The 25,555-nt window shown below is 40.8% G+C and overlaps 1 protein-coding gene across 3 annotated transcripts in view; it reads right to left on the bottom strand.

Moving 5' to 3' along the window:
• Positions 1-25,555, bottom strand: part of GOLIM4 (golgi integral membrane protein 4) — a 2,181,480-nt gene that overhangs the window by 412,143 nt on the left and 1,743,782 nt on the right. For all 3 annotated transcript variants that reach the window (XM_044070089.1, XM_044070090.1, XM_044070091.1), the window contains one exon: positions 20,525-20,625. In XM_044070089.1, coding sequence (XP_043926024.1) covers positions 20,525-20,625 — 101 coding nt within the window. The remainder of the gene's footprint in view (positions 1-20,524; positions 20,626-25,555) is intronic.

The raw sequence follows: 25,555 nt of genomic DNA, 5'->3' as shown, positions 1-25,555 counted from the left end.
TCTCGTCTTCCAAAAATACAGTAAGCAGAGAAAATTATTTCAGTTTATCCACAATATCTAAGCTATTTGCTTAATAATTCATGCTCGTAACCCAATCAACTGGATTTGTCCATACTACCAGCTTGAACGTTACCTTAAATGACTGCACTTCCAACTTTCCATTCAGAAAGGAATAATTCAAGAAGTGAATTACCGACTCAGAAACCTACTTTTTTACCTTTCAGCTGGCTTTGCTGATGTTTACAAAAATACTTAAATATCAATTCTAAAACATCACAAACCTGTCTTTATTCAGTGAGACCCTCCTTCACCTCTGGAGTGTGTCAACTTTCATTCCTCCTTCCTAAACAAGCAGACTCATTTGTAATCTCTTCAGCCCATCCTAGGTCTATTCTTACTCGTCTCTCTAAGGTATCAGAGAAGGAAGGGTCCTATCAACTCACTGTACATTCCAGTGCATGTAATCATGTTAATACTTAACAGCATGGCTTAGAAAAGGGGTACAGTACTTCAATCACTGCACTCTGCCTCAGTAACAAAATAGTCAGTAAAATGAATCTTGGAAAATTCCTACAAAAGTCTCGTCTTTACAAACTTAAACGCCTTTGATCACAGCAGCACCCTTCAATCTAAAAGAATGAGGATATTATAAGTTATCACCTTTATGCCTTCCCTAGATGCATAGTTATCTTACTTAATGACCATTCAAAGTTAGATTAGGGAGTTCTCTATCCTACTCTCAACAAGTGGGTTACCACAGGGCAAGGGCGCCCGCAGGCAGGTGCAAGGGGGTGCACTTGCACCCCCCTGGAATCGGCTGACTAATGTTATAATTTAAAAAAAAGTTTTTTTTTTTTGTTTTTCTTTTTAAGGACGTTCTTCTTTAAGAAGATGCGTTCTTCTTTAAGAAGTCCGGTCGCATGTGTGCTGACATCATCGCGCGCATATTTTCAAGTTTGCGAGCAGGAACTCTCACGGACGGACGGTTTCGGGTTCGCAAGCGGGAGGAAATGAGCGGGAATTGAAACTGAAATGGACGGAAGATGGGAAGGGTTCGCAGCGGGAGGAAACGAGTGGAAGATGGGACACACTTTCAGAGGGAGTAGTGTGTGTGTGTGTGTGTGTGTGTGTGTGTGTGTGTGTGTGGGATATGGTTACAGAATATGTATTCAACACTGTATCCACCTGTCTTCTCCCATATTTCCTCATCCATAGTTAAAACCACAAATCTGTCATCTCTTTCTGGCATAGTGGTAGTACCCCGCCACCAAATTAGACCATTCTTTTAGGGACTTCTGCAAGCTGAACTAGGTTTGACCTGGAAAAGATCTTGGAAAATTTCCCAACAATCCTCCGCCGGTTAACCCAACTGAGAGAACTACTGCATTCACTTCCAGTTTTTAGTACCCCCCGAAAAGCTGCATAGAAAAGTCTGTACCAGTCTGCCCTAAGTCTAGGGGTGAATTCAGGACTAAACCTTTCTGATGGAACTCAGCACTGAAATAAATAGGACATGCTAGAGGGACAGATTCATAACCCAGAGGCTCCCTTCACTCTGGAATAAAATCCCAGTCCAGGTTAGGCAGAGTCCCACATTGACTCTCTTCAAGAGGAATCTTGATGAGTGGATGGGAGATCGTAGGTTTACCCCGGCTATCACTTCTGTGTCACTGTTAGACACAGGCACAGTATACTAACCTCAAAAAAAGGCATAGCAAAATTAATTTAAAATGGGTGGCGAAAGCCAAACACACTCTGGCTAGGCTTATAAATGCCCTAGGGCAGATAGCCTAGTATGAACCTATGAACTCTCATGTTAAACTGTATAATGAAAGAAGGAAATTAATGCCAGTGAGGAACTTAAGAGCACTATTACAAAAAACGGCAGCAGTGGACAAACTAAAGGGTCTCAAATAATACCAAGAAAAATGAAAGAACGCTGTCCAACAATGCACTGAATCCATCCACAATATTCACATATTCTGATCCCAAGGATATAGTCTGTGTGTATGTGTGTGTGTGTGTGTGTGTGTGTAATCTGACCAGTTTGGTGCTAATTTTACCCACGTTGTAGCTTCCACTATCCCTAAAATGTCATTTCCCCTAAAATCACCTTGTAACAAACAAGTATTAGAATCCCTGGCTAAAAATAATACTTTTCCCAAGTCAGACTTTCCTGGTTAACAAATGTTAAAAAATGACACATTTGAATATCATCAGACTTCATATTCTTCAGAAAGTGCATGGTAACAAAAGCTGGTAACAAAAGCTTTTATTCTAGCAATTTTCTAAGTGTACAAGATGGATATTTGAAATGTATCCCTGTCTTTGGGACTGTACCCCCCCCCCCATTATTGGCTTCATCCAGGTTTTGTGCTAAGGTTGAGAGCTATGGTAAGAACTGAATTCACTGAATGTTTGGGGGCTGTATTCACCCAGTATTGGCTTTGTTCAGGTATTTTGTGCTAAGAGGTTGACAGCTGTGCTATGGTGAGAACTGAATTCACTAAATGGTAGCCATTTAAGTTTCAGTCGTTCACTTTCAAAAAACAGCTGATTTGGCATAGTGGAATGTTGCTCTGACTGTTTTGCACAGGGTCCCCTGGGTTCAAGACGTGGCAGTGAAATGTATGGTGGTAATGCAGCATTTTATTCTAGCAACTTTCCAACATTATACAAGCAATGTTTAAAATGTGTCCCTGGTTTTTGGCTTTTTGTCCCCCCCCCAATAAATTTTGGCTTTTTCCAGATTTCTTGTGCTGCAAAGTTCAGAGATACAGCTGAGTGTCGAGCAGATTTTATAAGGACCTGAGAGCTACAGGGGAGCAAAAGTTTAGTGCTGCTTATGTTTAGTCTGCTTGCATTGTTAATAGCACAACAGATAGTGTACTTGCTTTTGATGCTGAAAGCTGTGGGTTCTACTCCCACAGCAGGTAGATGCATTGCTGATACTGTACTGTGTTGTAAAGGGGGTGGATGCTGCAGTCCTTTTTGGCAAAGATACCTAGTAACTATGAACCTGTTATCAGTTTGCTATCCATTCCCTATTGCGGTATTGCTAGCTTATCATTTTTTTGTTGCATGCAACAAAGGCAATTTATTCTTCAAGGGCAACAGGCACTTTATTTGTAGATGAAACAATGACATATAAAGTTGTTTGCTAGCAGCAACCTCTTTATTAGTTGCAAATTTCTTTAATGTGGATTTTACTACTTCAGAGATTGTGCATATTTTTTACTGACACTGGTGGACTATAGTAGGTTGAGTAGACTTTTTATGATGGAAATGTTCTGAATTGGGCAGTTTTGTCATTGGTGTATGCATTTTGTTTAATTGTTTACTGGAAAAATGTTCAAAACAATAAATTTAAAATGCCCTCTAACAACTGTACTGTATTGTACAAGGAATATAATGTAATACAGTCAGGAAGGTGTATCAAAGAGCATGTGTATGTTATGTTCAAGGGGCCTATGATTTTGAAGACAGCCCAGAGTTAATATTTATCTGCCACTGGCAAAATGTATTTTCTTTGAATGTGGGTTTCAATGCTGTTTCAATGCATGTGAGTTTCAAGGGCAGAGAAGTTTTAATGTTATATATTTTCATTGTGAGACTGCATTGCTTTGTTTAACAGATATGTATTAGAGTTTGTGCTGTAAAATAAAACTTTCAAATGAAATCTGAATCATCGCAAAAGTAAAGCAGTATGCACATTACAGTGTTTATGGTAAATGGGGCAAAATAACCAAGGAATGGGACACTGGAATGGCTGCAGGGGGGAGGCTCCATTCGACCATGATTTTGTGAGGGGGGGTAGTAAACTCAGACAGCCCCGGTTGAACTATACCTCTCAGTTGTCCATATCTTTGCAGAATGAATAGATATTTGCTTCTCATTTTTGGTTTGTTCCTCATACAATGAAGTCACTAAATGACAGACATTTGAGTTTCAGACGTCATAACCTTCAGAAAAATGCATGCTAATGCAAGACCTGTTATTCTATCAACTCTTAAGTTTATACAAGAGCAATTTTTAGTAGTGTTTGTATGTTTCCCCAATATATTTAGCCTTGTCCAGATTTCCTGCATTAAGAGATTGAGAGGTATGTGCAAATCGCTTTGTAGAATTAGGAATATCCAAACCTCTCCATTGTCCCCAATTTTGGTTCAAAATGTTGCTCTCCCCTAATAATCCTTCCTCAAAATGGCAATTTTGGAAGAAAATGTGATTGAAGTCTCCTAGAATAATGGTGTTGGCTTAATGCATAGGGACACCATATTAGTTAGGTAGGAGATATGGACTGATGGGGTACATAGAGGGGACCTATAGTTAGGTATGACACAGTAAGGAGTTTTGTTAATGCTAAGTTGGATGCAGAGGAATTCCACGTCATTATCTCACCTAGCAAGTCTGGAGATGAATTGTTCTTTAAGAATATGTAGACACCATCACCTTTTCATCTCGGGTGATAGGCCTGAACTTGTGGCAGGTATTGAAATTCTGCATTAAAGGAGTGCTGTCATCGGTCTTTAACTAGGTCTCTGTGATGATGCATATATAGATGTTTTCCAGGGGAAGCAGTGCTTGTAAGGAGTGGACTTTTTAGCTTAGGCTCTGAAAAGGAAATTGGTTATTTTCTAATTCATGTAGCTATAAAATTCAGTATAAAAACTGTAAAAGTTTCTGAATGCAAACACACTATTTAAGCAGCATCATGGTAGGGAGTACTTCAGTACAGAGAGATTCAACTATATACATAGCCCTTTCTGTCAAAAACACACACACCATGGTCACACAGAGTTTACAGTTGTTGTAACAAGTTTCTGAATGCAAACACACTATTAAAGCAGCATCGTGGCAGGGAGTACTTCAGTACAGAGAGATTCAACTATATACATAGCCATGAGTTCCCTTATACCTTTCTGTCAAAAACAAACGCACACCATGGTCACACAGAGTTTACAGTTGTAACTTTGAAAAAATCTATTTATGTATTTCTTGCACTAAAGTTGAGGTGTGTGTGTGTGAGACAGAGTCAGAGAGAAATTCCCTAGTTAGCTCTAACAGGTGGAATTTAGGTGCAACTGTTTTGTTTAGCAAATGGTATCATTATTGTGGTATAGAATTTTAAAGCAGTGTTAGCACAGCAGGTAGCATACTTGCGTCTTTATGCAAAGGGCTGTTGGTTCTATTCATACAGCATGTACATTTGTATTTTAAGGGGGTATGGTACTGCAGTTCTTAGTATGTCCTCCTTTGGATGAGACACCTAATAACTATGAACCTGTTTTTCAGCCTGCCACCCATTCCCTATTGCAATATACCAACTTACCATTTATTTTAATGTAGCACATGCAATTTATTCTTCAAGGGCAACAGGCACTGAATTTGTAAATGAAACACTGAAATATAAAGTTTTTTTTCTAGCAACAACCTCTTCATTGGTTTCAGATCTCTTTAATGTGGAATTATTCAGATGACTTTTACTTCTGCAGAGATTCTGCATACTGATTGATATTGGTGGATTGTATGACAGAAGTTTGAGTGTTCCTTAATGGTTGAAATGTTCTGAACTGGGCAGGCTGTCATTATTGGTTCATATGATTTGTTTCATTGCTTAAAGGAAAGATGCTCAGAACTATAACTTTAAAACACACACTAACAAGTGGTGCTGTATTATACAAGGGATATAATTCAATTATTATGTAGTATAATTAAGTCAGGAAGGTGAATCAAAGAACTCTTGCATGTTTCTAAAAATGTGTGCAAGGAGCCTATGATTTGGAAACGGGCCAAAGGTAAACTTACCCTGCCACTGGCCAGATGCATGTTCGTTGAATGTGGGTTTCGATGCTGTTTCAGTGAATGTGGGTTTCAAAGGTAGAGAAGTTTTAATGCTAAGTCTGTTTTCATTGTAAGACTATTGCTTTGTTTAGGTTTAGTAAATGTCTGTCAGTGTTTGTGCTATAAAATTTGAAATAAAAGTTGTAAATGAAATCCAGATATCTGTAATCATTGTAGAAGTAAAGCATAAAACAGTATGCACACTGAGAGATTTGAACAGTGTCTATGACAAATGGGGAGAAATAGCCAAGTAATGGGACACTGGAATGGCTGTGTGGGCGGGGGGGGAGTGGGCGGGGCAGCAGAGGGGGTGTGGCTGCATGGGCGGGGCTTGGGTTTGCACCCCCCTGCAAAAAATCCTGCGGGCTCCCTTGCCACAGGGCCCTATATTTGGTCACCTTGGATTTACTGTTTTCTTAAGTCTTTTGGATTTCACTTCCTAACATCCCAATATCACTTATTCTGAGGACATGGTGATATGAAATTCTCACACATTTACACTGTGCATTAGCTAACTGACACACTTGTAAGTCTGAATATACATCCCTAAACTGTGTGCTGAATACCTAACTGATTGTTTGAAAAAACCCATACGGTTACAGACACAGGCACCACTTCTGAAAATGAAAAATTTACCTGTAGTGTACCACAGGTCAGTGTTGGGCCTCTGACAGTCTGGCATACATTTCTCACAGATCTTCAGGTCAATACTCCTGAACTACATTTATCTAAGGTTGGAGACTATAAGTTATTCAATACTACACTAACTTATAATTACTCCAACATGGGTTAGACTATTTTAACAACTGGTGTCAACACAATGTTCTAAATCAAATGTGAAAAATGTAGTACACTTCATTTGGGTAAACAAATATTTCTACATTGTGTCACAAATGCAACACACTACCCCAATTAGACACTGGCATAATTGATCTATCATGTCTATACAGTAGCACTGAAAGCCTTCAGTCTGGCTTATCTAATTTCAAAAGGCAACTCCTCTATATCCTATGTTGTTTTAATTCCTCTTTACTCATCTCTTATCAGATCTACTACTGAAAATAATGCCCCATTTGCCATGCATCTAAACATACCCTTTGAGACCACAGATATTCCTAAAAAAGCTCAATGGCCTTAAGACCCTGAGTTATCTGGACATATCGTCAGCACTCTCAGTCTCAATATAGACTCAGTTTCTTATAGACTCCTTCACGATGATCTGTGACTAGCCTTTCAAGCTATGAACGATCCAATGCCCCTTGACTTGTTATTCATTTGCAGAACAAATGGTTCCTCAAAATGCTCAGTTAAAGGAATTAAGCCTTCACTGACAGGTAAATAAGACACGTTGTCATGATAGATTCACATCCCACTGTATCCCCACCTCTGGAACAAACTTCTACTACAGGTATCACCCTTGTCACCTTTTGTATTAAATCTATACAATCAGGCAACTTCCATTCTTCCCCACTCTATCTTCTGTTCACCTCTTTGAAACTGAAGACAACTTCATACAAAAATATGAATATGAAAGATTGCCTAAGACTGTAATGGTCTACCAAGTGAGTGCCTTGAATTTACCTATGAATCAGAAATACACTACAGAGCACTTCACTCCTCTTTCAATACATTAGGTTTAACATTTAATTTCAAGAAAATTAACGCTACTGGTTAACACAGCTAATGACTCTAAGTCTCAAAAAAGGTATCCTTACAATTTTAGGAGGTGCTGTACAGTCCATTCAACGTTTTAAATACCTATGGTTCCATCGTGATCTGTAACTTAATTTCTCCTTGTACCTCAGTTACCTCAACAAACAGAGTAAAGAACATTCTGGACACCCAGAATTACCCACCAGTTAAAACTTGAACAAGAAACACTATAGCAAAAGGTGTGCATCTAACTAACATGAAATATGAACTCCTGCTTATTTCACAGTTTGGTTATCGCGTTTATTCCTTTTTTGGTAGAGGCACTTATTGGCATTCTCGCAGTATTTTTAGTTTATTTCAGCAGTTCCCTCTGTCAAATGCCACTGACTTCAAACACTACTAAATAAAATCTGCATATTTATGGTTAACTCACCTCAGTTGTAGCACAACTGCACAACCATTTTGTAAGCAGAAATGTTGACAGTTACATTGACAGCCAGACAATCACCATCGTCAATGTTATAAAGTTGAGCTGATCATTTTAGCTACAGTTCTTTCAACCTGCACTATTATTCAGAATTTTTCTAAAAAAAACATTTTCTTAATGGGGACCAATATTACAGAATTCAGTTTCACACAGTATTAGGTTCATATCCAATTTTCAGCATTTTGGGTTTACTCAGAGCAACTAGTTTACTGAAAATTTCAAATGCAGATCCCTGAAAAATAAAGAAGCTCAAATTAACTGTGGAATGCATCTCTCTGATATTAGGAAATTAGATTTTTTTAAGCAAAGAACCATGGTACCATTGTAATTTATTATTTTTGTTATCGTTCATACACAGTAGTGTAGCTAGGACAGGGCAACAGGGGCACAATCAGCCAATCTGGATCTTTTTAATGCAATACTGGGTTTTAAAAGCCAATGCTGCATCTGTGGTCAAACCTGAGCATGGTAGCACTCCATGTGTTCTAATCTACTTGCTACATTGTAGCAAGCAGTTTGCTACAGTTCAAAAGAAAAAAAAAATATTTTTTTAAACTAAGACCTGAGCACTGTAGCACTCCGTGCAGTCAGGGTATAAACTATAGCAACTATTTGCTACATCTGTAGCAGGCAGTATGCTACAGTTTAAAAAGGAGGCATTTTTTTTAAAACTAAATTATGCATGCTGTGGTGCTCCGTGCAGGCAAGGTATAAACTATAGCAACTGTTTGCTACACTTCTAGCAGTGTGCTATAGTTTAAAAAGGAGATTTTTTTTTTAAATTAAGGTACAAGTGTTGTGGCGCTTCATGCAGGCAGGGTATGTTGAAGGCAAAACAGGACTTGAATGGCTGGAGCAGGAGGGACAGGGGGAGATGTCATGCATCTGGCCTCCTGGTTGGTGTACCTGTAGAGGGAATATCTGTTTTTTTTTTTTTTTTGCTTTTGAATACAAGAGCTTGGGGTGGGCGTAGGTCTAATTATAATAAGCTGATCACTTATCGATTGGCTTACTACAGTGAATGAATTACTTTTCTATTTTTTGCTCTTCACTTGAAGAGCTGTGGTGGTGGGGCACTGGTTCATATTGCTGGACTAGGGCACAGGTTGAATCGGCTATGCTTCTGTTCACACAGTTCTGTAAGATAAAAATTGTGTTACTATTTTACCTTTGTTACATTAACTGGTTATAGCTAGAAAATGGCCCTTAGGTGTAGTCTGTCCACCTTAAATGAGCAAGAAATCATAAAACAAAATTAGAGTGGAAGATGTACCCTTTTGAGGTTTCTTCTCTTTCAAACATATACCATACTATTCAAATGTTTGTGTGTGTGATTGTGTGTGTGTGTGCTTGGGTGTGCGTGTGTGTGTGTGTGTGTGAGTGTGCATGCGTGCGTGTGTGTGTGTGTTTATGTACAGTATGTATGTATGTATGTATGCATGCATGCTTGTCTGTTCCCTTTAAGGAAATTAACCCCAAAACAACTATGGATGTTAGAAGTAATAACGGACACCTTCACATAAGGGTTTTTCATGAATGGTGCTCTACTGCACAGCAGGTTTGAGACCTTTGGGTCTGTGACTGGTCTGGGGAGGACACTATCTATAGTTATGCAGATTACATGAAAGGCAATCCGATGACATTCCTATGAGGGAAAAGAACTGGCTCTTCGGAATAGAAGCCAGCTAGACCTATTACTGCTTGAGTAGAAGATAAAGCAGTTTTGCTGTCCTCTGCTGCTGGAATGGGGAGGAAATATAGTTTTATACCACCGGCTATTCTGCCAAAGTCAACCTTAGAAAGGAACACTGCATCTAAGTGGAAAAGCTTGCTGTACAGTAAAAAACCTGCTCGAAAGCTGAATTTATTTATGTTGGACTGCAGACTCATTTGTCTGATAAGAACTATGCTCCTTTTCTGAACTTCATTTACTTGTTAAGAAATATAATTTTCATGTCACAAAACTGTCTACAATGACTGCTTTGTTTGTCACAAACTATGCAACATACTGCAATATAAACAAACACACAGAAAGTAAATGAATGGCCACATACTGTAGATAGCAAAAACACATGTGCAAGTGATTTTTTTTTCTTTTCGGGTGGCTTGCATGCATAAGAAAATGTACTGCATGGATTAGTGAGGTTTCAATTTCATGCACTTTGACATTTGGAATCACTCATTTTTCAAGCTAAACCCTACAAACAGCCATTAGAAGTCTCTTATCGTGGTCATCATAAAGACTGGCATTCTTTCACTGTGAAAGTTTCCATGTCTTTCAAATAACATCAGTGCAGCTAGCCAGTGGAAAACAATTCCCCAGGATCTTACCTTTACCTCTTGTATGCTATGAACTAGGCAACAGACTGTCTTCTGCAAGGAAACGTAGTAGTGCTGCAGTTTTTGGGTCAAGTTAGAGGTAAAAAAATCATTACTAAAAGTCCAGTCACTTTAAATATTAAACTGCAATTCCAATAAAGAAACAGAAAATTCAAAAACTCACTCTTGACTTTTAAACATTTTTGCAAGGAGGCTTTGGCCCTTATACCCTGTGACATTGTCACTGGGGCTACAATTTTCACATTCCTGCCACTTGTTCTATACATACTAATTCTGACAGTACTGTAGCACAGAGTACAGAGAGCACTGAGAGATAACACAGTCTTGGAATTAGTATATATTCTCCATGATTGCACTTACAGGCATGCAAACACACTCAAAACAGCAGAGCTTAAAGCTCCTCAGACTGTTTCTTGCTGTGAAAGACTATATTACTTAATTGGGTTGAAACTTTTTGATTACCTAAACAACTTACTTTGGAAAATATAATCTCTCTAATTCTGGGTCACACTTTCGAATATAAACAGATGGGACTTCTCTACCAAAAAATACAAAGGGATTTGTCTGAAAGGACAATGATAACTGAATATTTCCCAGTGTTACCACATTCCAAGCACCTGTTGGAGATTTTTCAAGTAATTTGACTGTTTCGTAAAAGTCCACTGCAGTAAAACAGTTCAGCTTGTTAGGACTTTGTGCTAGAGTGTTCAAGTGGACTTCTTCAACTGAGATCAGTGAAGACATCTTTTCGTGGACAGGAAATTAAATGAAGACACAATCTACTACTCACAGTAAGTGAATTCATGTCTATAAATTTCACCTCTGAATCTCTTGGAGAATATGGTCATCTGTGCAGTTAGTGAGACATGATTTAAAGCCACAGAAAGTACCCTGGTGGTGCAAGGTTTCAGTGCCTTCCACACATTTAGTCCAGCAACTGCACTAAGAGGAACTAAAAGTAGAGGCGTTTTGATCTACATCAATAGCAAGCATACCTCCACAATCCCATGCCATATCCTAGAAATCTATAATTCACCTTCCATGCCCCATTAAACCCATAGCTCATACTTAGACCTAGTGGAAACACTCATCATTCAACCAACTACCATACCCATGAGGACTTTAATTATCCCTCTATAAACTAGGAATCCTACACAACCCCAAAATTGCAGGCACAGAGATGCCTAGACTTGTAAATACAAACACCATGGACCAGTCAGTGCATACACTTACTTGAGATGCACACATATTGTGCCTGGTACTCATAAATATGGTAGAATGCTGCACCCCTAACCCAAGTGCGTGCCCTGTTTGGTAAGGTCAGACCACAAAGCAGTCTCTTTCATTTAATTTTGTAATCCCAGGAAACCCAATAACAGTTAGAAACTACTACTCCACGGCAAATTACCTTCTTTTAAGTGATACAAAATGTCATGCCCCTGCAAACCCAGATAACGCAACAGCCTATCCAGAATTATTCATGGAAGCTCTGTACTACCAAGTCAATGACTGCATAGAGGCTGCTGTACCTACTACAGGTAAGCCCAAAACAAACTCAAAAAACAAACCACCTTAGTGGAATCCAAAATTAAAACAAGTTGTACTACAAATGAAAAAAAAAGTCATAGCCAAAATTAAGAAGTGTAACACCAAAACAGATTAAAAACTTTTTCAACAAACTGACTAGACAACTAAAAGGACTCACTCCAATAAAGCAAATTTTGAGGTAAAGACAGCATCCCAAGCTAAAGACAACAATAACGCCTTCTTTAGCTACGTATGAGATCTCAAAGGCAGCACACAACATTGTGCCGAACTGTTACTAAATGATGACATGTTTGTGGACCCAGGAAATATAGCAAGTCTTCTGGTGGAAAGTTCAACTCCAACTTTACCACCTTTCCCCCACAATCACTCCCCCACAGGAAATACCGTAAATACTATCTAACATAATCCCTGCATCTACTAGTACTGAGCAGGTCTTAAATGTGCTCTCTAAAGTCAAGAATACAGTTTCAATGGGACCTAATAATATCACAGGATGCTTCCTAAATACCCTGAAATATGACCTGTCAGGGCCACTGGTGTCTCTGTTCAACCACAGCTTCCACACAGACCTCATGCCACATAAATGAAAGAGTACAACAGTTCTCTCTCTGCACAAGGTCGGACCATCAGTGGAGCCCAGGAAAGTACAGTTGTGTACACTTACCATAAATGTAGATGTTCAAGTGTATTCACTGTTGCAGTCATCACATTTGGGTTATCTGCTTGCAGTAGCCCTCAGTTAGCCTGATTATCGAAGTCTTGGATCCTGCATCGGTTGCTGTCTCATCTTCCATGACGTCAGGTAGTCAGGGGTATAAAGCATGCAGCCGATGCCATTATATCAGTTTTTCTTGCCTCAGATGTCAGGTGCCCCCCTAATGGGAAGCAATTAAATATATATATGCAAGGTTATACCTCCAACAAAAAAGCAAACACACCAAAAAGCTTTTAAGCATAGTAAAGGAGAATAGAGGTATAGCCAAAAGAAGTCAGGGGGCTGGAGGGAGGGTAACCAGGACTGCAACAGTGAATACACTCGAACATCTACATTTATGGTAAGTGTTCACAACTGTAGTATGTTCTTCGTGTTTCACTGTTGCAGTCATCACATTTGGGTAGATTCCCAAAGCTAAGGATGGGAGGAGGAATTTAGATAACATTAGGACCAGCTATAAGGCACTGCAAGACTGCAGTGGCAAAGCCAGCTCTAGATTTAGAGAAAATTGTCAAATGGTAATGCTTGGTGAAAGTATGTACAGAACTCCAGGTAGCAGCTTCTAGGATGTCCCTGGTAGGGACACCTCTGAGAAAGGCTGTAGAGGTAGATGCAGCCCTGGTTGAGTGTGGTCTTATCCCCTGTGGGATAGGTTTTCCATGGTGCTTATAGCAGAAATGAATGCAATGGCCTATCCATTTAGAAATGGTTTGCTTTGAAATGGCCTTCCCCTCTGCCCCTGCAGCAAATGCCACCAGCAGTTGTTCAGATTTCCTTTGAGGTTTAGTCCTGTCCAAGTAAAATCTAAGTTGTCTTTGCACATCTAAGGAGTGCAGTATCCGTTCCCCTTTGTTCTGTGGATTAGAAAAGAAGGTTGGCAAATGAATGGACTGATTAACTGGATACCACACTGGATACTACCTTTGGCATGAAGGAGGGATTGGTCCTGAGGGACACCCTATCCGCATGAAAGATGATGAAAGGCTCCACTGCCATAAGGGCCTGTAATTCAGATACCCTATTTGCTGAAGTGATTGCTAAAAGGAAGGCTGTTTTCCAATAAAGGAATTTTAACTCTTCAATTGCAGCTAGCTCAAAAGGAGGTAGAGTGAGTTTTTCCAATACAAAGTTAAGGTCCCAGGCTGGGGTTGGGGCTCTCCTGGGTGGTCTTAAGTTTTTGGCCCCTCTGAGAAACTGCTTCAGCAGTGGATGAGAGAAGAGGGGTGGTTCTGTGGTTGTAATGAGCTGAAATGGCTGAGGCATTAATTTTGATGGAGGAAAAAGAAAGGCCCTTATGAAGCATCTCAGTTAAGTATTGAAGAATCTGAGGTAAATTGGGCGCTACTGTACCCATCTCTTGAGTTTGGTTCCAGGAACAGAATCTTTTCCATTTTTCAGCATAAGATTTTCTAGTACTAGGCCTCTTGCCTCCAAAATGACATCTAACACTTGTTCACTGAGGGGATGGTAACGGAGAGATTAGGTAATTAGCCAGGCTGCCAGGTTCAGGGTTTGAAGCTGAGGATGCAGAATCTGGCCCTCCTGCTGTGACAGCAGGGTAGGGGTCTGAGGCAGGTGCCATGGAGCCAGCAGTGACACACTGCGCAAGAGGGGGTACCAATGTTAGCGTGGCCAGTCTGGTACAATCAGTATCATCCTTGGTTTGTCCTGTTTGATCTTTAGTAGTACTCTGGAGAGGAGAGGCAGAGGAGGAAAGGCATAAACTGATAGAGTTTTCCAGCTGAAGGACAGGGCATCCACTTTCCAAGATTGTTTATGGGGTGTCCTTGTGCATAATTTGTTCAATTGGTAGTTCTGGGGGGAGGCAAACAGGTCTATATCTGGGCTCCCCCATTTGTTTATCAACATGTTGAAAGTCTTTGGTTCCAGTTTCCTCTCGTGTGGGTCCATGAGATTTCTGCTTAGCTCGTCTGCCAGTCTATTTAGTTTTCCTGGCAGGAACTGAGCCTGTAGATGCACTTGGTAGCTCAAGGCTGTATTCCACACAGCCATGGCTAGTCTGCAAAGGGGGTATGAATGGGTACACCCCTGCTTGTTTATGTACCATATAACAGTGGTGTTGTCCGTTTTTACCATTAATTGTCCTGGAAGAATGTGGTCCTTGAAGGCTGTCAGAGCATTCTGTACAGCTAACATTTCTTTTTGATTGATATGAAGGTGCATTTGACTTGGGTTCCACTTGCCCTGAATGCACTTCCCTGCCAGGTGAGCCCCCCATGCATAGTCTGATGCGTCTGTTGTTATTGTTTGGGCGGCAGGGGTAGAGTGAATGGTAGTCCCTGATTTTGGTGGCAGGCCTCTGCCCACCAAAGGAACTCTAACTGTAGGCAAGGTATGACAGGAATCATTGCTTCTAGATCCTGAGAATGTTGACACCATAGGCTTTTTAGATACCATTGTAGTTTCCTCATATGCAGTCTTGCATATGGAATTAGTAGAATGCAGGAGGCCATGAACCCCAAGGCTTGCAGTCTTTGCCTTGCAGATAAGCAGGGTTTTTGTGGCCATTAGTTTGAAGTAAGTTGTCAAATGAATTTGTTTCTCTGGCGTGACGAAAGCCATTTGGGAAGTTGTGTTCAAGCTTGCTCCCAAGAATATAATTTCTTGACAGGGTACAAGATGTGATTTCTTTTCATTTATGGTGTGCCCCAGACAAGTCAGCACCTTTTGTACAAATGCCAGATGATTCAAAGGTATGTCCTGGCTTTTTGCCTGAATTAGACAATCGTCCAGATATGGGTATATTTTAATATTTCTTTGCCTGCAAAATGCAATAACTGGAGATACGCACTTTGTGAATACCCTGGGTGCAGTAGATAAGCCAAAGGGCAGTGCAGAGAACTGATAGTGCATGTAGCCTGCTTTGAAGTGTAGGTATCTTCTACAAGACTCCCTGATTGGGATGTGCAGGTAGGCTTCCTTTAAATCCAGTGTTGACAACCAGGCATCCTTGCCTAGCATAGGAATCAACTGGTGAAGAGTTAGCATCTTGAATTTTGGGATCACCAAAAAGGTGTTTAGGATAGAAAGGTCCAGGATAGGACGCCATGACTTGTCTTTTCTGGGTACCAGGAAAAGTCTTGAGTAGAAACCTTGTCCCTTTTCCTCTTCTGGTACAGTTTGAATAGCCCTTATGCTTAAGAGAGTGAGTACTTGCTTTTGAGCCTCTGCCCACTGATTTGGGGGTAGATCTGGCCAACCATTTGGGGTTGGTAATGTGTGGAAATGAAATCTGTATCCTTGGGAAACTATATTTAACACCCATTTGTCCTGGGTAATGAGTTCCCAGTTTTTTGCCTGCAGAGCAATCTTTCCCCTAAAGGAACAGTCAGTTGAGAAGTGCTTGGAAGTTTTAAAGTTAAGTCATTGAGACAGCTTACCATAGGGGGAGTCTTACTAATCCCTGATTTGGAAGTGGGAGCCCCCCACTGCTTAGTCCTGTGCGTACCTTGGGACTGAAGCCTGGGTGTTCTGCTGGTTCTGGGTTTGGACTGAGAAGGCCTGGAAGAAGCAGGAAAGAACCAATTCTTAGAGGGACAATGCCTAATAAATCTTGGAGGCTGTACCTGTAGGAAATATTTAACTGTTTGCATAGATTTAGCTTTTTCCTCCATCTTTTTAAGTACCTCTTCTGCTTTGTTGCCAAACAGGCGGTCCTGATTTAAGGAAGCATCCAGCAATTTAGCTTTAACATGATCTGGCAAGGATTGCACCTTAAGCCAAGCATGCCTTCTAAGTACAGACCCAGTGACAGCAGCCCTGCAAGATGCCTTTAGTGAATCAAAACCACATTGCAAAGTATATTTTCCAACTTGTTCAGCAGAATGCATTAAATCCTGTAAATCCTTATTTTCAGCACAGTCAGGAATCAACATCATTTTCTGTTTAAGCAATCCAATAATATGCTGCTGATACTTTAACATATGAAACTGGCCGTTTAAAACCCTAATGGCCAAGGTTGCAGAAGTGTATACCTTCTTACCCCATCTATCCAGCACCCTGGAATCTCTATCAGAGGGGGTAGGATTTTTGGCAGTAGTAGCCTTAATGCCCTTGGGTCCCTGTGAAATGGTCTCAGGATCTGCAGTAGGATTTTTTAAAAAGGAACTTGTGAGAGTCCAGAACCCTGTAATATCTATCAGGTTTTCTGGTTGCAGGAGGTAAGGAGTCAGGGGCCAAGCTAGATTCCGAAAAGGCATCATCAACAATGTCTAGCACAGGAAGGATAGTTAAAGGCCTGTGTTGGGGCAGGAGTAAGAAATCCCTAAGCCTCTTTTTAGAATCAGAGTAATCCTGGCTTTCCCAGCGAAAATGCTCCCTAAGAGTATGCAAGGTTTCACCAAAAGAGAAATCCTCTGACGGGGGCAGCAGAGGGACTAGAGTCCTCTGCACCAGAATCCTCATAAGTAGATACAAGTAAATCCTGGTCATCAGAGGAAACAGAAATTTCAGAATCCTGATCAGAAGTATCATAAGCAAATTCAGTCCTAGGTCTCCTAGAGGGGGAAGGATGGCTTCCCCTGATTAAAGTAATAAGGTCTTCAGCCATTCTTATCATTTGTTTTTTAGGCATAGAGGCCTGACCATGCGGTCTGGCCATCGGTTTTCTAGGCATGGTTCGGGTTTTAGGCCTTGAAGAAGAAGATGGCGTCTGTTTAATATGCAAGTAAGTAGGCCTGATTACACCCTCAGAAGCCGGTGCCTGCACAGTGGCTCCTGGCTCATCCAAGGTAGAGACATCTGCAGGTTCCACAGTTGAAGTATATCGCGGCATACCGGACTCCGAATGGGTCTCAGTAAGGGCCTGCGAATCTGAAGTAGTGGGTATCAGGGGCTGCAAAAGTGTCTCACTGAGTACCGGCGAACTGGCGACTAGCTTAGGAAAAGCGTCATTGGCAGCTTTGGACCTAGACGGCCTGTCTCTGTCTATCTTCACGTTTTTTGGAATGTCGGTAGTCGGATGGCTTACCGAAGACATATCTGAATAATTGAACTGAGTACCAAAATATTTAGAAACATAAATATACCGATGACGAATAGTTCATTGTTTAAATAAGGCACAAAACCGACAGCGAAGTACATCGTGGTCAGGGCCTAGGCAAGGAATACAGTACAAATGAAAATCTTTATGAGGTATTTGCTTTCCACAAGAAATACAATTATTGACTTTTACTGACATCAGTTTAGAGCAAGAAAAAGTTTCCCCAACGGGGTGCTTAGCTTTAGTTGAAGACTTCGGTTCTGAAACTTGAAAACAAAAATTTCAGGAGTCAGACGACCGGCACTTGCGAACTGCTTCTGCTGCAGGCACTGCACGGCAAGAAAGACTGATGTAATGGCGTCGGCTGCATGCTTTATACCCCTGACTACCTGATGTCATGGAAGATGAGACAGCAACCGATGCAGGACCCAAGACTTTGATAATCAGGCCGACTGAGGGCTACTGCAAGCAGATATCCCAAATGTGATGACTGCAACAGTGAAACACGAAGAACATCTTCAAACCCATTAGTCTGACCAGTCTGATATGCAAAGCCATGGAAACAATTAGCATTGAAATGATTAACAACAACATAGGAAACCTTCAGCCAATGGACCCAGCCAAGTTTGATTTTGTCAAGGGTAAGTCATACCTACTGAACCTGGTAGATTTTTTTTGAGAAGGTCACCAAGACAAGGAAAGAGGGTAAAATGGGGCATACTCACTACTTTAACCTAGCTAAGGCATTTGATACAATACCCCATACTGACTACTTTAACCTAGCTAAGGCATTTGATACAATACCCGACTCAGGCATTGTAAACAAACTCAAGGAATTAGGCACAAACCCCTATGTAACCCACTCTATGGCCAGCTAGAACACAGGAACAAGGAAGACAGAACTGGAGAGACCACCTCCACAAACAGACCAGTCACAGTGGAGTCCCCCAGTCATCAGTGGAGTCCCCCAGGGGTCTGTGCTGGGTCCACTCCTCTTTGGCATCTTTTGAAAGGAAAGGCCAATGTCAAGGACCTCTGGCATACTAAGTTTGCAGATGAGTGCAAGCTAGCAGCAATCATAGAACCCTCCCTCCCCAAGACACCAATATCTTACAGGAAGGTCTAAAATGGACAAATGACTGCTGACAAAGCCATAGCCTAAAACTCAATACCAAGAAATTCATAATAGTACCTTTTGAGAAATCAGGCACCAGGGAAACTCTCTCATTGATAAAATACTCTTAAAGGTAGACACAGTAGTCACAAATTTGGGGAATCATGTAAATAGTAACCTAGCTTTTGATCAACATGTGTCTAAGGCTGTAAGAAAATCATTTTATGTCACTCAATTTATAAGTAAGAGCATGGCATCTAGGTCCAGGTAAGTCATCGTGACACTGTGCTAATCCATCATTAGACACACCATTGAGTATAAGGCCCCCTCTTCAGTATGCACCTGACCAGTCACAAGCAGCAAATGAACATCCACAGAGGTTCCTCACAAAAAGGATACAGGGGTAAACACAATGCCAAATACAAATTGTTTCAAAGCCCTGTTTCTATTTCCTACAGACTGTTGAGAGGTGACTTATGCCTGGCATACATGTTGTCCTTGGATCCTGCTCTGATGGACATTTTTGCATATGCACAAAAAAAAAAGCACCAGAAGTACTAGATCTAAATATTTAAACTTTGCTTGTAAGTTAGGCAGAATATATACTGGAGGGACAGTTGTGTATCTCAGAGAATCCCCATTCTCTGGAATAGATTTCTTATCCATGTGATGCACAGCCCTTCCATAACCCTATTCAAGCACAACCTGGACCAGTGGATTCACCCTTGGTCTGACACTTATGTCTCTGACATAGAAAGACAGTCATTAAATCACATCATAACTAACAAACACATCTTAAAAATAACCTCTAAGGCACAATAATTCATAGAATACATTTGGGGTGCATGGCTAGCTTATTAAGGCCCCAGTGGTGATTAGACTAGTATACATCTATTAACCTATTTTGCAGTTGCTAAATTATTTTAAAAATTACAGGAAGATAAATTACAATTACCTTTAGTTAATGAAAGTGTTTTTCAGATGCCATTCGTGTGTTTAAAACTTTTATTTTATATATACACCTTTGCAACAGTGTAGTCATTTGCATATTTAATTTTCAAATGCAATGTCTAATTTGTTTAAGTAAAAGGATCTTTTACTGAAATTTAAACACTTTTTGGTTGTTTATTAAAATAAATGGGGGCATTAAAATAAATGGGGGCAATTACATAAAATGAGAGAAATATAACTGTCATCATCCACTTTTTGAAGAGGGACTACTCGATTACAGCTACTACAAATTGAAAGTACAGATGGCTCATTTTCCTATGTACAGTTACTATGTTCTGTTTATGCCAGACTGGTCTGGTTGGTCGCAGTATGTTACTAAAAAAGCAAGAGGAGGTAGTGGCACTGAAAGACTATTACTGCTGGTAAGGTAGCATTGAAAGACACTGGGCAGGGATTGATACATATGAAATCCTGAGAAACCGGTGGTTATAGCTTTGCTCTCCCAGTGAAACTATGCACACATTATAGCGGTGCAGTGGACATCAGTCAGACAGCAAGACAGACATTTTCATTTGCACATGCTCTTAAAGCTAAGCATCCCATATACACTATTATTCATGGCATGCATTTTCTAGCATGGTCCCAGACAGCTTCATTCACATCTCATGTTTTATTATACAAAACGTCCTCACATCATCTTTTCCACACAAAAAAAAAAAAAAAAAAAAACATGACATTTTATAATTTTTGACTACTTCTTTTTTACTTTTTTTCACAAATTTTACATTCATGTTTGTGTTACTCAAACACTAGTTTCCTAGACGTAGCCACAGTAGCAAATGATCTAGAGGAAATATTTATAATAATCACCTGCAAATGTTGGTGCACACCATTGCGCCCTAATGGAAGTGGCTGGAGTTCCATCCCATTTCCCATATGTTCATCTTGCTCATGGTTAACACCCACTTCAGCTAGAAATCACAAAGGAAATTCATTAGGCATTTTTAAATGACAAAGAAAACAAATTTATACAAATATGAATGCAAATAATACAGTGTTGTAAGGATTTATAGATGAAATGCCAACACTTATGGAGTTAAAAAATAATACAACCTACTGCTCAAGTAACTCCATCAAGGAAACACACTTAACAGGTTGTTATATATGTTTCCTTGCTTTCTCCAATCTGCTTAGGGCTAATATTAAGCATAGAATGTTCTAGAGGCCAGTTTAGCTGAGGAAGAGGGCATTGAGGCCTCTAAGGTAATAACCACAGAATGACGTCAAGGAAGGGATGCTTTGGAGCTTGGCTCCATTTAGATGTTTTCTATCTGTGTTTTTTCTTGCAGCCTGGTGAATGATCACAGAGCTATCTCAGATGATGGCTGGGCTACCCCTAAAGCATCTAGTGAGGAGCAAATGGAGCCCAGGAATTCAGAATCTTCATTGCTCCAAAAACAAAGGCCCACCTGTCTAACCCCTGAGAATGCTGGCAAAAAAAAGGAGATGGACAGCCTCTGACCATTCCAGATCCTGCACTCTAACTGAGCATATACTACCAGCAGGAGGGAACTGCAAGGTGTTGGGTAAGCTGGAGATTTTAACAGAGGAGAAGAAAGAACATACGCTGGCACTGCACTAAAGTGCATGACATCAAAACTTTGCCAGAACTCTAGTTGCTAAAGTCTAAAGGAAGCCGGATCTGCTTCATCTGGACACTGGATCCTTACACTGGCTCGGGCCAGTTCATCTTGCTTAAAGGGAATCCATACAGAATGAAAATAAGCCCAATGTACGCTTGTCCTAGATCACATGACTCAAGGGGCCACCCTGCATCACCATAATAAGCAGAATGAGGAGCAAACTGATTAGGTAGGGGAAGGAGGAAGGGTCACTATACTGGGATGAATATTTCCCTAGTGTGGGGACAATGAGTGTGTCTCTTCTAATCCTCAAGTCCTTAAAGGAAAAGGAAATGGTAAGTAAAAAGGGATCCAGCCCATACTAACTAAGGAAAATTCCTGACACCGGGAGACCTGTAAGGCCATGGGCACATCTCTAGGAGTACTTATGTATGTGTGTATATGTATGAGGCCCCTGCTGTTCCTCACAATGAAGTGTCATGCTGAAACTCTGGTGCACCCACATGCATAAAAAGTGACACTCCCACCAGTCCCACAATGAAACTTATGAATCTTTCCCCACCAAAAATAAATCCAAAGAGCATGCAAATGAAGGGCATTTTTAAACAGTGAAAAAGGGTGGATTAAGGTCGAAACTGCATGAGCAGGGGTAAAAATCCATTTGTACAGTCAATGCTTGATGTCACAATTTGCTTGTCATGGGTGCCACACAGTGCACCAGTTTGTTAAAATGTATGGAAAAAAGATGAAAAAGTGTTTACTGCTGGACAGGATAAACCCAACCATGGGACTCATTATGTAAGGCCCTTAATGTTAAGACTTGAACAACACTGTGAAAAAAATTATAGTATAGTAATATTATAATACAAGATGTTTAGTGTGACTGTCACCTATGATGGAAGGCATATCAATATCTTCATCAAATCTTCAAGACTGTGGGGACACCAGCAATGGCTGAGTTAACCAGGACTGGTACGATAGAAAAGGAGATGAGTATTTCCAGTAGTAAAAGAGGCAGGATATTTTCTCCAGGTGTAGACAAGAAAAGAAAGATACTGGACTGTCTTCAACATAAATCAGAAGCCAAAAGAACTGGAGGTGGGGTGGAATACACAGAGGCACTCATCTTAGGTTCATAGGTAGGTACTAGGATATCGGCCCAAGGGCCTACATAAGCCAGCAAGATTCCATAGCTTACACCACCCAAGAAAGTTATTTTCCTGTGCCACTGTCCAGCAGAGACACAGAAGTGATCCCCAGGGTGTAGTTCCTATTTCACATCCACTCATCAAGATTTTTCATGAAGAGTGCTAATGAAGAACTTTGCTTGACATAGATGGGTAGCTTGTTCCAGAGTATAGGAAGTCTCTGGGACAGGAATCTATCCCTCCAGCATGTCCTGTTTATTGTGGTGACAAGGTTTAGGTCCCTAGAGTGTGTAGCTCGGTGGGATTGGGATTTCTTTAGGTGTAGCATGTCCAACAGCTCTGGGTTTGACATAGCTTTATATGTTAGGTAGAGATCACCTCGGAGTAGGCGATATGCTACGGAGTAAAGCTGCAGTTTTTTGAGGCGGTCAGTGTAGGGCATTTGTTTGAGGCCAGTAATCCTCTTTGTGAGGTACTTCTGTGGTCTTTCCAGCTGCTGCAGATGTCTTGTGAAGTACATTCCAAAAGGGGCGTTGTACTCTATAATGGGTCTAATTAGTGACGAGTAGAGGGGAACAATGACCTCTTTTTTCCTGGATGAGAACCCTTTTATGATGAGATGAGCCACATAGAAGGACTTCCTGACTACTGTGGTGATGTGACTATCAAAGGAGAGACTACTGTCCACCTGGGTCCCAAGGTCTCTTATCACGCATTTGGTGTTAAGTAGATTGCTGCCTATGTGGTAGTTCATGGGTACAGAGTTTTTACCAAAGGGGATGACACTGCACTTTTTGGCATTGAGCTTGAGGCCATGGCTCTGACACCAGGCATCTGTCTCAGTGAGGCCCTTCTGTAGGATGTCCACATCATTTGGGGACTTGACTATGGCTCCTAGCTTGCAGTCATCTGCAAACTTCGTTAGCCAGAGGCATTCTGTGTTAGCCTGTACTTCAGAGAATTAGATACAAAACAGGAGAGGTCCCAGGACGGAACCCTGTGGTACTCCACTTGTCACTGCTTTGAGGTTAGATTTGGAGTCTGCAACTTTTACAGTGTGGGTTCCGTCAGTAACCAGTTGGCAACCCATCTTGTGACGTAGGGATTTATACCTAGTTTAGTGAGTTTAGCTAGAATTCCAGAATGGAGGATGGTGTCGAATGCCTTGGCGAGGTCAAGATAGGCTGTGTGAACCACCTTACCCTCATCTACGGCTTTGGTGACTGCCTCAAAGAAGTCGATCAGGCTCAGGAGGCATGATCTGCCTTTCACAAACCCAAACTGGGTGGGAGCCAGAGTTTGGAAGTTACCAATGTCTTTGTTTATGAGTTCCATGATGATACGTTCCATGGCCTTGCAGACTAGGCTCGTCAGGCTAATAGGTCGATAGTTCCCAGGATCAGTGGTGGCTCCCCCTTTGTGGAGTGGGATAACTGTTGCTGTGTGCCATTCAGTGGGCACAAAACCTGATGCAAGGCTATTACTGAACATGGTGCTTAAGTGGGGAGCCAGTTCGTTCTGAAGTTCATGCAAAACGCAGCCTGGGATGTTGTCCGGTCCCATGGATGCTGTGTTTTTGGCTTTAGAGAGTGCAGCTTTTACCTGCGTAGTTGTGATTACAGGGACTCTGCATTCTTCCTGTATAGATATGGGCCCTTTATTGGGTGAGAGGGGGGTAAAGTTAGCACTGAACCTATCTGCCAGGATGTTGGCAATATCAGTTGGTTCTGTAATTTTCATGTCTTTGTGCTGTAACTCAGATCAGATCTGGGTGTTGCCATCTAGATTCTTGAAATAGCTACAGAATGCTTTGTGGTTGTCCTTGGATTTAGTGGCGATTTTGTTTTCATAGCTAGCTTTGGAGGATCTTATAAGAGATCTCAGCTTCTTACTGAGGCTGACCAGGGAGCTCCTCCACTCATGGGATTTTACTCTCTTTTGCAACAGTTTCTTCCTTCTGTTGTACAGTTTGTTTATGGCAGGGGACCACCAGATTGGCTTCCTTTTTTTGGAGGATAGCGTCTTGGTTCTGTTAGGTGATGTTACAAGCTAGGGCATTAATACTAATGAAGGGAAATGATAGCACAAGGTCAAACCACCAAGAAAAACAGAAGAGGTAAGAAATGGCAGAAGGTGGAGAAAAGCTGAAAGCAAGGAAAAGAGACAGACAGTACAAAACACACAGAGGAGGAGGACTGAAGAAGAAAATCCAAGTAACATAGAGAAGGGGAAGACTTTCAAAGGAAAGAATGATCTGAAGATATAGAAGGACACTGATTAAAAAATGGAGGTATACACAAGTACAAGATCTTAAGCTCACTCACAGGTATTGTACATGGAAGTGAAAGAATTTCACAGGTTTATTTGTTAGAGCTGATTAAAAGACAGCTTGCTTTTTTATTTTTCCTGTAAACTTGTAAAAAAGACAGGGGTATAAATATGTGTGAGTCAGAGGAGGGGCTGACATGCAATATATATAGCATATCTCATATTTTTGGCTTAGGGAATGAACTTCATGATAAGTGGCAAAGGCAAAAGTTATAAAATAGCATTCCATAATCTTACAATACTAGACAATTCATATAACCACACAAATTAGACTTTTTTTTAGCTTTAATTACTTTTCCAATTTGTTTCAATGTGATCTGGCAATCCAGTGAATTGTCTATTGAATATGGTGTTAAGCTGGTTGTGTAGGTTTTTGTGAAATGGAGATTTCACTGGTGCTTTTATTTGCATTTCAGAAGTAAGTTGAAACCTTTTTTATGGCATCTTAGTTGTAAGTTTTTAGAAGCAAAGTTGAACATAGTTTAAAGATCAGTAGGTTGTATTGTGCAGCATTGAGGATTACTTATGTTAACTGGTGAAGTACTCATTCAGTGATTAGCATTGCTGCCTCACAGCAGTTGGTTCTCTATTGGAAATGCCTTCCATGTGAAGTCTGCATTTTCCCTTTGCCCATGAGAATTTTCACTGGGTTCCTCCAGCATCTTAAAGTCTGCCACATGTGAACTGGTGATCCTCTAGATTACCCACAGATGCTTGCATAATGAGGTAACCTCAAAAAAGGGCAAGAACTCTGGCAAAGCTGAAACTAGCAAAACAAAACA

The sequence above is a fragment of the Protopterus annectens genome, chromosome 4.part1, assembly GCF_019279795.1.
Source record: "Protopterus annectens isolate FY-2018-M chromosome 4.part1, PAN1.0, whole genome shotgun sequence".
Classification (NCBI taxonomy): Eukaryota; Metazoa; Chordata; order Ceratodontiformes; family Protopteridae; genus Protopterus; species Protopterus annectens.
This window is presented reverse-complemented; position numbering and strand designations above follow the sequence as displayed.